Here is a 12,499-nt window from a genome sequence, read left to right on the forward strand (position 1 = left end):
AGAGACTCAGGGACTTTAAGGCCAGCAGGGACCATCATCATCTAGTCTGACCTGCAGGCCACAGAACCTCGCCCACCCACTGCTGTAAGCCACCCCTCACCTCTGGCTGGCTTTCAATAAACACTGCACAAGAACCAAACAACAGGGACCCAAGAAGCCAGAATCAGCTGACTGAGTCACTCCACAAAACGACATGCTTTTCTGCCTGTACAGTGTCAGGGAAGTTTGCGGGATAGCAGGGGACTCCAGCTGCAGCTTGTGGGATTTCTGCCTGGGACAGAGCTAGGAGACACACAACGATGGGAGGGGAATTGTGGGTGTTGGTGTGCCAGATGGCAGGGGAGAGGGTTACTGTCTGACCCAGCCCCCACACCAAGATGCTCTTTAATCTACATGCAAAAATTCTAACCAGAAGTAATGACAAATCCAATTCAAACTGACACTGCAAACCTGCTGCTCTCTCCCTGCGGTGCCGAGGGGCAGCAGGGTCTGTCAGAGCACTCACTGGGGTTACTATATCTTGAGCTAGAGGGGAGCAGCTACTTTCACTCTACATTTCTCTCAGCAGCCCCTTAGCATCATTTAAATGCAGGTGCATGTGTGCGCACATGTGTGTACGAACAACAAGCGAACACGTGCAGCGATTTTCCAAAGGGCCGGTTGAAGGAAAGGACTTTCTGAAACCCCAGAGTAAAGGAAACTCAACCCAGTTCTGACCAGGGTGACCAGATGTCCCGATTTTATAGGGACAGTCCTGATATTTGGGGCTTTGTCTTATATAGTCGCCTAACTTTTCACACTTGCTCTCTGGTCACTAGTTCTGACCGGGACATCGTCACAAAGATCTGCCCGACATGATAAACTGGCAGATTCCAGCCCGTGGCAGGGCTGCAAACAGAGAATAATCAGCAAATCTAAAATATTGCAAAACACAACAACCAGTCCCTTATCTGCCCCCACACACCCCTTCTGTCCATCCCCAGGCCCTCCGTCTTTTCCAAGACATTGGTCACCATGTTAGCCAGCACGAGACACGTTTCGAAGGTGCCGTGACCGGTTCCCACGTGCGCTGGGGCAGTTTAGAACCAACTCCACACGCTCCAAGCACCAACAAGAGTGGGAAACACTAGAGAGAACAAACCCCCAGCGAGACACAGTTGTTTCCTGGGGAGATGCTACGTTCTCCCCCACACTGGAAGAGGCTGGACCTCTCCCCAGAACCCCCAGCAGGTGGGGAGGGCAGAGTTACCTCTGCCTAGGCCTCTGAGTGTTGTTCCTTTCCAGGGCAGTGACGGAGACTGCAATACAGCGGGGCAGATGGGGGATCCTGAGACCACCGCGCGTGGATTTCTGCCCTGGGGTTGCTATGGTAATACAGCTGCCCTGCTGCAAACCCCAGGGTAGATGCCCTGCACAGGGGTAAAGCCGTTTGACGCGGGGGTAAGTTGCAGCAGCACGAGTCCTCTGGGCGGGTGTTCACACTGGCGGTTGCAGCAAGGCAGCAAGCCCTGGGCAACCTCCCAAATAGACAGTCCCCGAGTTACATGAATTTCAGCTGGATTGGGCCCTTGGTACCGGAATGGCGCTCAGATGCCAGGATCCACTTGCAGCAAAACTGGCAGCCAAGGCTGCGGCACCTCATGGCCTGGCTCCTTTGACAGACGCCCTGAGTTCCTGCAGGCTTGGCTGGTCTCTGGGCTGTATTATTCCTCCCGAATCCTGCCCTGGCTCAGAAGGGGTTAAATCCCTCGGCCTCTGGCGCTGGGTTTCCTACAGCTGCTGGGTCAAAAATGTCTCTGGGAGCAGCCAGTGGGGGCCTGGCTGCGCACACAGGAAATAGCCGGGCTCGCCAGCTTTCCTCCCACTCTCCCAGGCGGCTTAGAAGACGGGGCTCCCAGCAGGGCTGAGCCAGCTGTCACGGAGTCCCTGGGCGATGCTCTGGAACTGCTCCCCATGAAGCCAGTCAGGACTCTGGGGCAGTCGCCTTTCTGTGAGCAGCCTGTCTTCAGGACACACAGCTCACACAGCTTCCACCTTCCTGGGTCTGACCTCGGAGCATTCAGCATCCTCTGCCCCTCCGTGCGCTTCCCCCCAGCGAGTCCGCTCAGGCGGGGCTCCTGGGGAAGCCAGAGGGTCCTGCACCCCAACTTCGCAGTCAGACGTGACTCTCAGCCAGCCAGTAAAACAGAAGGTTTATTAGACGACAGGAACATGGTCTAAAACAGAGCTTGCAGGTGCAGAGAACGGGACCCCTCAGCTGGGTCCATTTTGGGGGGCAGTGAGCCAGACAACCACGTCTGCACTTCACTCCATGTCCCAGCCAGCCCCAAACTGAAAACCCCCTCCAGCCCCTCCTCCTCTGGGCTTTGTTCCTTTCCCGGGCCAGGAGGTCACCTGATTCCTTTGTTCTCCAACCCTTTAGATCTCACCTTGCAGGGGGGAAGGCCCAGGCCATCAGTTGCCAGGAAACAGGGTGTCGGCCATTCTCTGTGTCCAGACTCCTGCACACACCTGCCCTCTAGGGCTCTGCAATGATCATACACCCTTACCCCACCCCCTAGATACTTAAGAACTGCCTAGGGGAAACTGAGGCACCCCCACACTATTCAGAGGAAACATTAAGAACAGTCCCACTTCGTCACACCAGCCTGGGCCACGGGGCCTGCCTGGCTCGCTGGGGCAGGGAGCTGAGCAGCCGTGTAGCAGACTCCCATGGGCTGCAGGGACAGGACAGGCTGGGGCTGTGCAGAGCAGCTGGCCACTGACCGGGGTCCGGGGTCTCGGCTCTTGCTAGGGGCTGTGGGGAGGAGGCTGTGGGGGGGAGTGGGGCTCTGGGGGGTTGGGGAATGGGCTGTGCCCAGGCTGCTGGTTCTTCTACTTGTCTCCAGCCGCCAGCTTGCATGATAATCAGCGAAAGACACTTTAACCCAACTGCTACCTTGCTAGTGCCATGCCCCCCTTCTGGCTGCCACGTCCACACTGCACACAAAAGGGGTTAAAGCAGCGAAGACACGGTGGAACCTGGCTTTAACTTGGGTCGGCAGCGTGAGTTAAAGCGGCTACCCTGAGCTAGAGGCCAGTGGCCGTGTGCTCGCTGCTCCTTTAACCCGAGTGAAGGAGACAGGTTTATTTCCACGTCAGCCCACGCTGAGCCACGAGGAAGGGGACCTGGTGCCCACAAGAGGATCTGACTCCTGCCCTCTCCCTTCCCCCCGAGTGTTTGGAGCCCGTCCTGGGGCGATGGAGCCTCTTTGCTGGTCTGTGCAGCGCAGCACATGCTGGCCGGGCCCTACAACACCGACAGAGGCTGTTCTGCTTGAAGCCCCCTGCTCTGGCTGCCTAACCCCCTTGGGCAATGCCCCCCGAGCTGCCTGTTCCCAGTGCCAGCTCCCCACTCCTCTTGCTGCTAGCCAGGTGCCCCCCCGTGGCTAGGAAACAGCGCAGAGACGTCAGCCCAGGGAAGGGCCCGGGCTAGGAGAACCAAGGCCCTGGCTGCTCTGTGAAGAATCAGCCGGATCTGCTGACTCAGCTGTAATTGGTTTCCTGCCAAGAACTAGGTGAAGGGTCTGGGCTCAGGGGAGCTACAGTAATCCTGGCAGCCGTGTGAGGGGGAAAACGTGTGTGTGTGTGTGTGTGTGTCTGGGGGGGGGGGGGGATGCTTTCAGGGATGGGGCTCCAGCTCCCCGCCCCCTGGCTTGGTGAAAGGGCAGGTGCTGCTGAAGCTGCTCGCTGATGTTCAGCGGCGATCGAGCCGCAGCAGGAGCCTCGTGCGAAGGGCCAGAGCCCAGCTCCTGCCGGTGCTCAGTGCCTCTGTCCCTCTGGCAGCCGGACGGACCCCTCGGGTTTACCCCTTGCCCTCCAGCTGGCAGCTGCCAGGGCCCCGCAGCCCCTGGTGCTGCCCCCTCTGTGCAAGGCCCAGCCGCACGGCTTCCTGAAGGGCGGTTTGTGCCGGGCAGGGAGACGGTGACAGGGCCGGCAGTTGTTGTCTCTCTTTAGTCCAGCACCATCCTCCCTGGCCAGGGCCGGGGGGCGGCTGGCGGTGGCCCCATGCACCAGCTCAAAGTCAGAAGGAAAAGCAATCGCGGTGCAGGGATCGGCTTGTCGGCCCCGCAGCCCCGAGCTGGTCCCTGCGCGGCTGCCTGGCTCCGGAATTGTGTCAGCTCCAGGTGGCACGGCTGCCGCTGCAGCCCCACTCGGTCGGCATCATGCCGTGCAGGGGGGAAATGCCCCCTTGGGAAGCTGTGGCCCTTCCAAGTGCCCCACAGGCAAGCAGGGCACAGCGTCATGCTGCCCGTGTGCGCCAACCGGGGCGGCTGAGCAAACCAGGCTCCCTCGGGCGGCCCAGGCCGGCATCCAGGAGCAACAGCTGGGAAGTGCTGTCTGCCACTGCGGGATCCAGGAAGTGAAACTAGCGAAAAGTCCCTCTCAGCCTCCCTCTGGGAGGGGGGGTTTCCATGGTGACAGTGATGGCAGTGGGTGTTTCCCTGGGGAGATCCCCATGGCCAAGGTCCTGCTGGAAATTTCCCCTCCACCAGAGAGCCCAGGCTGCAGGGCTGGGACCCCGCCACCAGCGTCACCAAGGAGGGGGTTGGTTGAGGCCATGGTGACTTTGTGGGGGGGAGACCCTGCTGGGTCCATCTGCCCCGAACACTCTGGGAGCGGAGACCACGGCCGGTTTATCCCTCCCATGAGGCTGTGGAAGTCAGGCTTTGGCAGTCCCACCCCACCCCTCCCAGCCCTGAGTGGGTGTTTGCCAACATCAGGTGTGCCCACACCGTGGGGCTGCCCACAAGCCAACAGAACAGCGCCGTGCTGTGTCAAGTGTCTGTGTGGGACTCGGGTCCCCCTGTGCCCGTGGCAGCTGCCCCGCTGGGCAGGAGAGATGCTGCCCCCACCCTGGTGAAACCGGGAGTCCTCACAGATTTGGCCAATGGCAGAAACCCGCCCCAGGAGCCAATCCCCAGCACAGGACTGGGCCATGAGCTCGCTCCTGCTGCTCCAGGGATGGCACTGTCGGTGTGGTGCCACTCCCGTGGGCAGCCCCAGTGCCCAGCCCCAGTGCCAGGGAGAGGGTGCAGCAGGGATGGGTGCCCCGGCGCATCTCACAGGAGCATGGTGAGACGTCTGACCATCTGCTCAGCATGCCACCGAAAGGGGGTGTGGGGGCTCTGCTAGCCCCATTTCACCATTATTGCAAGGCATTTGCAGAGTAACCGAACAGCCAGGCTAGGGGGGTCCCAAAGGGGCGGGAGGTTGTGAAACTTGTCACCTCAGGTGGGGGAGTCCCCCTCCCATGCTGCCATCCAGGGAGAGACCCTGGGCTCCCAACCTGGCTGACTCTGAGCACAGGACTACAGGGAGGCTGGGCCCTTCTCCCCAGGGACCTGGGGTCGGGTGGGCCTTGCACTGAGATTAGACGCTCTGCCAGCCCGACGTGCAGGGAGGGGGAGGGGACTACAGCTGAGCTGTGACTCCCATACACGGGTGCCCTGTGCGGGCCACCAGCCAGGGCTGATCCTCTCCCCACCCCCGGTGTGGGTAGCCATGTCTGCCAGCCAAGAGCCAGGGATCAAGAACACCCTCCCCCTGCCCCCCTAATGCCTACTGCTCAGCCCTGGGGGATGGGGCCAGAGGAGACAAAGGGGAGCAGGCTGGGCACCGGCCTGGAGGGGCTGGACGCCCCTGAGCCCCACAACCCTGCAAGATGCTCTGGCACGGGGCTGACTCACCTGTCTGGGCCACTAACCACAGGGCGCGGCAAGCGACCAGGCTGAAGAGTTTGGTTCTACTGCCCCCTGCAGGGCATCCCTGGCCAGAGGGTCAGAGACATTCACCCCACGTGGGCCTGGCCATGTCCCATTTCTAGCCCATTGCACCCCCAGGCTCCCGGCCCACTGCTCTCCTGCCAGAACGACCCTCGCTTTCAACCGAGCATTGGCCCGCTGGCCCCGGGGCAGGGGAGCACCTGACAAGCTCGTTAAGTGTCTGCCGCCGCCCGGGGCTACGCGGGGTCAGCGTGATCAATGGGGGAAACTGACACAGCACAGATGCCCCGACTCCGCATCCTGCCCCCCAGGACCTGGGGCAGAGACAAGGGAGGCTCCCAGTAGGTGAGCCAGGGCCTGGAGCGGAACGATGGGACCACTGCAAACCCCTCTGAGAGCCGCTAAGCAGCCCCCTCACCCAGCCAGCCAGCTGGTTCCGCCCCCCCCCGCCACCCAGCCACCCCCCTATTGCCCAGCCAGCCGTCCCCTCCTTTTGCAGCTGCAGCTCCAGGGCCACGCTTTCCAGCGAGGCCGGCTGCAGTTACCACCAGCCCTGGCCCACAGGTTGCCTGGCAAAGCGGCATTTGGTAGCAGGGGGCTGGGAAGCTCTGGGAACATGTGGCCCCATCCTTCATTGTTGCTGACACAGCCATAGGCCATTAACACACCGGTGGGGGGAAGGTTCAGAGCATCTGGCCAGGTGCTGGTCCTGATCCTAGAGGCCCCGAAGCCTTGCTGTCTATAGCTCCTGGACTCTTGGTTCTTGGCTCTGATCATGAGACTGCATGTAACGGGGTCACCGCCTCCGAGCACCCCGTCATGGCATGGCCCTGCAGCATCCTTGCCTCAGTTTCCCCTCAGTGACTTGGCTGTCTGGCCTGCTGGAAAGACAGAGTCTTCTGGCCAGCTGCAGGCTGCACCCAGCACCTCCAGTCTGAGGAGCTGCTCTGCCAGTCACTCAGACACTTGGCACCCCACACCCTTCCGCCCAGCTGAGCTTCCCAGCCTGCCTGGCCTGGCCCCCCAGTGTGTTGCTCCCTGCTCCTTCCCCAGCAGCTGCTCCCAGGCCCACCTGGCTGGAGTCAAGTCTCCTGCACACTCCAGGCCCCTGCTGAAGCCCCTAGTGTCTCTCAGGCCTGGGGCCTTCCCTTCTCTGTCCCAGAGCCCAGGGCAGGGCACATGGGAGCCAGCTAGGTCGCAGGGAGGCTGAGAGCCAGCTCCCTTTAAAGGGCCAGTCATCACTGCAGCTGAGCGGCCGGAGCAGGGGAGTTAATGAAGAATCAAATGCACACGAATAACAAGCGCACACAGGTGCCCAGGGCATTTTATTGGTTTGCAGGGGAAGAAGACGAGGAAGCCTGATTATTTTTCCACTTCCCCAGATAGTGCTGGGCATTACACAGACCCTCCAATGCGCTGGCATTACACAATTCCCCCCCCCGCCCCCCGTGCTGGGCGTTATACAACCCACCCCCATGTGCTGGGCATTACACAGACTCCCCCAGTGTGCTGGGCATTACACAGACACCCCCCCCCAGTGTGCTGGGCATTACACAATTCCTCCCCCACCCCGTGCTGGGCGTTATACAACCCACCCCCATGTGCTGGGCATTACACCCTCCCCACCCTGCCCATGTGCTGGGCATTATACAGACCTTCCACTGTGCTGGGAATTACACGGATACCCCACAGAGTGCCGAGTGTTACACAGACCCCCCCCCACATCCAACGTGCTGAGCATTACACAGACAGCCCCAGTGTGCTGGGCGTTACACAGACACCCCCACCCCCCAGAGTGCTGGGTGTTACATGGACCCTCCCCGCACTGTGCTGGATGTTACAAAGACACCTCCCCCCCCCCGCGTGTTCTGGGCATGACACACACACACCCCAGTGTGCTGGGTGTTAGCCCCCTCCCCCCATGCGCTGGGCATTATACAGACCGCCCCCGCCCCAGCCCGCCCCGCACCAGCCAGTGAACAGTGCCCCTGGAGTGGCCAGAGGAGGGGGCTGTAACAACATGACCCTGCCTCCTCCCATGAGCCTGCCCCAGTTGCCCCCTGCCAGCCGGGGAGGGGAGCCCTGGCCTCCCGGCTGGCAGGGCAGAGGGCTGAGCCCTGGGCCAGCCCGCTCAGCACCGCCCCCTACACCATCTCCAGGCAGGTGGAGAGTGATGCCCGGCGCCTGGAGCTGGGGCGCTGCCCATCCCGTGCCCGGCCCACGCAGCCAGCATCGCTGGCCAGGAGCCACAGCTCCTTCCGGAAGCGCACGCCCACGAAGGCGTAGAGCACGGGGTTCAGGCAGCAGCGGGCGAAGGCCAGGCCATTGGTCACTACCAGAGCCAGGTCCTTGCGGCGGCTCTGGGCACAGCTCATCTCCCGGCTGCCTAGCATGTCGGCCGTGTCCAGCAGCACCACCAGGCTGTAGGGCAGCTGGAGGACCACAAAGACAAGCACCAGGGCCAGGATGATGCGCAGGGCCTTGTGCCGCTGGAAGCTGCGGGCAGCCAGCAGGGTGCGGGCCACGGCCGTGTAGCAGGAGGCCATGACCAGGAAGGGCAGCACGAAGCCCAGGATGACCTGGGCCAGGTTGGTGGCTCCCCGGGCTGCCTTGGAAATGCCGGCAGGGAAGAGCACCCTGCAGAGCTCGCGGCCCTGGTGCTGCTTGGCCTGGCTGTAGACGAACTGGGGCAGTGCCAACAGGGTGGAGAGCAGCCAGGCCAGCCCGGCGGCGAGCCAGCCGTAGCAGCGGGCCCGGGGGCGCAGGCGGCAGGCAACTTGCGCCCGGACGATGGTCATGTAGCGGTCCACGCTGATGCAGGTCAGGAAGAGGAAGCCGCTGTAGAAGTTGAGGGCGTAGAAGCCCTGCAGGGTCTGGCAGGTGCTGGTGCCCAGCAGCCAGCCCTGCAGCGCGCCCGTCACGGCAAAGGGCAGCGAGGTCAGCAGCAGCAGCAGGTCGGCCACGGCCAGGTGCAGCAGGCAGACGTCGGTCACGGAGCGGGCCTGGCGGTAGCGGGCGTGGGTGAGCAGCACCAGCCCGTTCCCCGCCACGCCCAGCAGCGACAGCAGCAGGTAGGCGGCCGGCTGGTAGGTGCGGGCAAAGTCCTGCACGGGCCCCTTCTCGCACAGCTCGGGCAGGGGGCTGCCCCCGTCCGGGAACAGCCCATCCTCGTCCTCATAGTAGAAGTCGGTGGTGACCGGGGGCTCGGCCGCCCAGGGGCTGAAGGTCTGTGAGGGCGAAACTTCGTCAGGGTCATTAGCAAGAAGCTTCGCTGAGCAACGCAGCACCGCACAACGACACAACGTGGCATCCCACAGCCACAGTACACAGCAACACAACACAGCACTGCTATACAGCCCTACACAACAACACAGCACCACACAGCTACAGCACACAGCAACACAACACAGCACTGCGACGCAGCCCTACACAACAACACAGCATGGCACTGCACAGCCACAGCACACAGCACTACACAACAACACAGCACCACACAGCTACAGCACACGGCAACACAACACAGCACTGCGACGCAGCCCTACACAACAACACAGCACGGCACTGCACAGCCACAGCACACAGCAACACAACACAGCAACACACAGCTACAGCACACAGCACTACACAACAACACAGCATGGCACTGCACAGCCACAGCACCACAGAACACAACGTAGCACCGTGGTTACACCACACAGCAACACAACACAGCATTGCAATGCAACGTATTAACACAACACAGCACTGCAATACAGCACAGTACACCAACACTGCACAGCACCGCACACCAACACAGGAACACCACTCAGCTACAGAGCAACACAACACAGCATCACACCATAGAGCAACACAACACAGCACCAGACAGCACAGCTACCCAGCAACACAATACAGCATTCCACTGCAACGCTGCTCTGCACCACAACACCCCACAGCAAAACAACACCGCACAGCACCACACACCAGGTCACAGCACCACACAGCAACCCACAGCACTGCAGAGCAAGGGGATCAATGTCCGTTGCACAAGCCCCACTCAACCAGCCCTGCAGCCCAGCCCGGGACCCTCACCCCCAGGGACATGCTGCCAGGCTGGGCAGCTGGAAGGGTCCTGTGTCAGTCTGGTGCTGGCCCCCCATTGCCCCGCCTTGCACAGACACCAGAGAGAAGCTGAGTCTCTCTGGCCCCTCAGCCCGGGTCCCCTGCTGGGGCTGCCAGTGAGGGGGCTGGCTGGTGCCCGCTGGGTTGGTGGGTTTGTGTGATGTGGGCGCCTGTTCTGTAGGAGCTAGGCTGAGCCCAGGGGAGATGGCTGGTGCCTCGGGACGGGCCCTGCCACACCAAGAGCCACTGGATTCAGTGACTGCGTTTCTGTCTCACACCCAGCCCTGATCAGCGGGGGCGATTTCCGGGCTGCCAGTTGTGAGAGCTGCTGTGTCACTCCCTGGGCTGGGGACTCGTGTGCTGGGGGCTGCCAGGTAGGGAGAGGGCCAGGCTGGCATGATGCCCTGCAGGAAGGGGGAGCAGCAGCCCCGTCTGTGGTTTCCTTTAACTCCTGGAAGCCTGGCAGCGTGGGCACCTGGGCAGCACCCCCAGCCCTGGGCTGCAGCTCAAGGCCCTGAACAGCTTGGCATTTCACTGACGAACAACGAAAGTGTCAGTGACCAGAGTGCGAAACGGGAGCGTCATGGAGGGGACAGGTGCTCAGCATCCTGAACTGGAGCTGCCTGGAGCTCGGCACCCAGAACCAGAGCTGCCTGACACTCGGCACCCAGAACTGGTGTTCAGCACCCAGAACCAGAGCTCAGCACCCCAAACTGGAACTCGGCACCCAGAACTGGAGCTGCCTGGAGCTCAACACCCAGAACCGGAGCTTGGCACCCAGAACCGGACCTCGGCACCCTGAACCGGACCTCGGCACCCAGAACCGGAGCTCGGCACCCAGAACCGGAGCTCGGCACCCTGAACCGGAGCTCGGCACCCCGAACCGGAGCTGCTCAGAGCTCGACATTCAGGCCTGGAGTTGCGGTCACTGACCCATGCTGGGCCTGAGTCTCTGTAGATCAGGTGCCCATGGGGTGAGGTGAGGGTGCGTCTGTCTCATGAGTTGCGTCAGGCCCCACAGACAGGCACTGGGACCCCACACAGTGATGCTGCGCTGAGCCTGGATGTGGGACCCCACACAGTGATGCTGCGCTGAGCCTGGATGCACCGGTGGACACACACCGGCATTCAGACATGGGGAACGTGCTGTCCTTCGCGGGGGGATTTCCCAGGGGCCGGCAGGTCTTTTCCCCTTTGTGGCTGCCTGAATTGCTAATCAAGATGTTTGAGGGAAGAAACGTGTAAAACCCGTTGAGCTTCTCTGGACCCCTGGGTGATCAGATGTCCTCTGGGATGCCCCTGGACACCTGGGGCCAGCCCTGCCTGGAGACCCCGCTCTGGATCCCATCCCATCAGAGCGCAGATTCTGTCCCTTGCGGCTCAGACCCGCGTGGAGCCAGAGCCCAGCTCGGGTAAATCGGCAAACTGAGTGCTGCTGACTCAGGGAAACTGCCGTGGTTACACCAGCAATTTGGCCCTGGCCTGCAGTTTCCTTCTGACTGGGCTGCGCGCTGAACCCTAAGGGGCTGCAAACCCCAGCAACTGGGCCTGGCTTCCCTTCTCCTGCCTCACAGCAGCCCTTGGGCCCCACACTACGCGTGGCTGCTCATGGTGTCTTGGGGCCGGACGGAGCCCAAGAACTGCCCAGGGACAGTGTGATTTCCCAGCGGCCCCACGCTGGCCTTTCCCAACCGCCCGGCCCCTGAGACCCCAGTGTGGAGCTTTGCCCTGCCTTTGGGACATGGGACCCACAGTGTCTGTGCCTGGTGGGCTGGGCAGAGAGCAGCTATCCTGCAGAGCCAGCTCTGGAGCTCTGTGTGGGTGCAGGGGTCAGCATGGAGCTCACTGCAGGATCGGGGCCCCGACGTCCCTTTCTGCTCCCAGCCCCCAGGCTCCGGGCTTGGAACCCATCCCAGCCTGCATGGGCTGGAGGATCCCAGGTGGGCCCATGTGGGACCAGGTGCTCATGACTCAAACCCACGATCGGAAAAACCAATCAGAGAAAATGGTTTTACATTCAAACAAGCAAGTGGTGTCCCCTCCCCTGCCCCGGAAAGCCCCTGCAGCCCCTCACCTGGTTTGGGGGAGGCATCTCTGTCATTGTGAAGCTGCAGCAAGCGTCCCGCTTCTTCGAGGCTCTGCCGCGGCCACCCCCGAGTGCGACGCGGCCTGTGGTTTGACCACGTGCCCTACCTGATACCGAGAGCTGATCTCAGAATCCAAGACCTGCCCCCATGGGACCTGAGCGCTGGAGGTGACCCCAGGGCGGGGCGAGGCCCTGCGTCGGTGACAAGAGGCATCCAGCCAACACCCTGAGCGCTGGTGCCAGATTGAACAGAGCACAGTTCCGTGCCCCACGCTTCGTGGAAATGGGCCCTGTGGTACGTGGCAGGGTGGGTGCCCCGGCCATGGGGATGTAGGCTGCAGAGCGCGAGAGCTGCCAGCAAACTGAACGGAAACCCCATGAGCATGCGTGGGCTGGGGCCAAGGGAGCGAGCCTGGGTCGGCACACCCTGCTCAGCCCCAGAGCCCTGGGCACGCGGTGCCTGCCGGGCCTTTGCTTCTCCAGCTGCCGTTGGTGTCAGCTGCCCTGCTAGCCCATGGTCAGGGCGCGGGGTGCTGGGCCTGACCCC

The 12,499-nt window shown here is 62.1% G+C and overlaps 1 protein-coding gene across 1 annotated transcript; it reads right to left on the minus strand.

Annotated features, from left to right (window-relative positions):
* Positions 1-7,909: 7,909 nt before the first annotated feature.
* Positions 7,910-11,986, minus strand: CCR10 (C-C motif chemokine receptor 10). Its single transcript, XM_048829649.2, has 2 exons — positions 11,941-11,986; positions 7,910-8,992 (listed from the first exon to the last, which is right to left on the minus strand). The coding sequence occupies exons 1-2, from the start codon at positions 11,965-11,967 to the stop codon at positions 7,910-7,912; spliced, it is 1,110 nt and encodes a 369-aa protein (XP_048685606.2). The 5' UTR covers positions 11,968-11,986.
* Between the last annotated feature and the right edge of the window lie 513 nt (positions 11,987-12,499).

Source organism: Caretta caretta, chromosome 27, assembly GCF_965140235.1.
Source record: "Caretta caretta isolate rCarCar2 chromosome 27, rCarCar1.hap1, whole genome shotgun sequence".
Lineage (NCBI taxonomy): Eukaryota > Metazoa > Chordata > Testudines > Cheloniidae > Caretta > Caretta caretta.

What these genes read in the sequence shown, in the direction of transcription:
- CCR10 (XM_048829649.2), bottom strand. Translation starts at nt 11,967, where the DNA reads ATGACAGAGATGCCTCCCCCAAACCAG. An exon ending in AGATGCCTCCCCCAAACCAG is followed by an intron (nt 8,993 to 11,940) that starts GTGAGGGGCTGC and finishes TCGCCCTCACAG; the next exon opens with ACCTTCAGCCCCTGGGCGGC.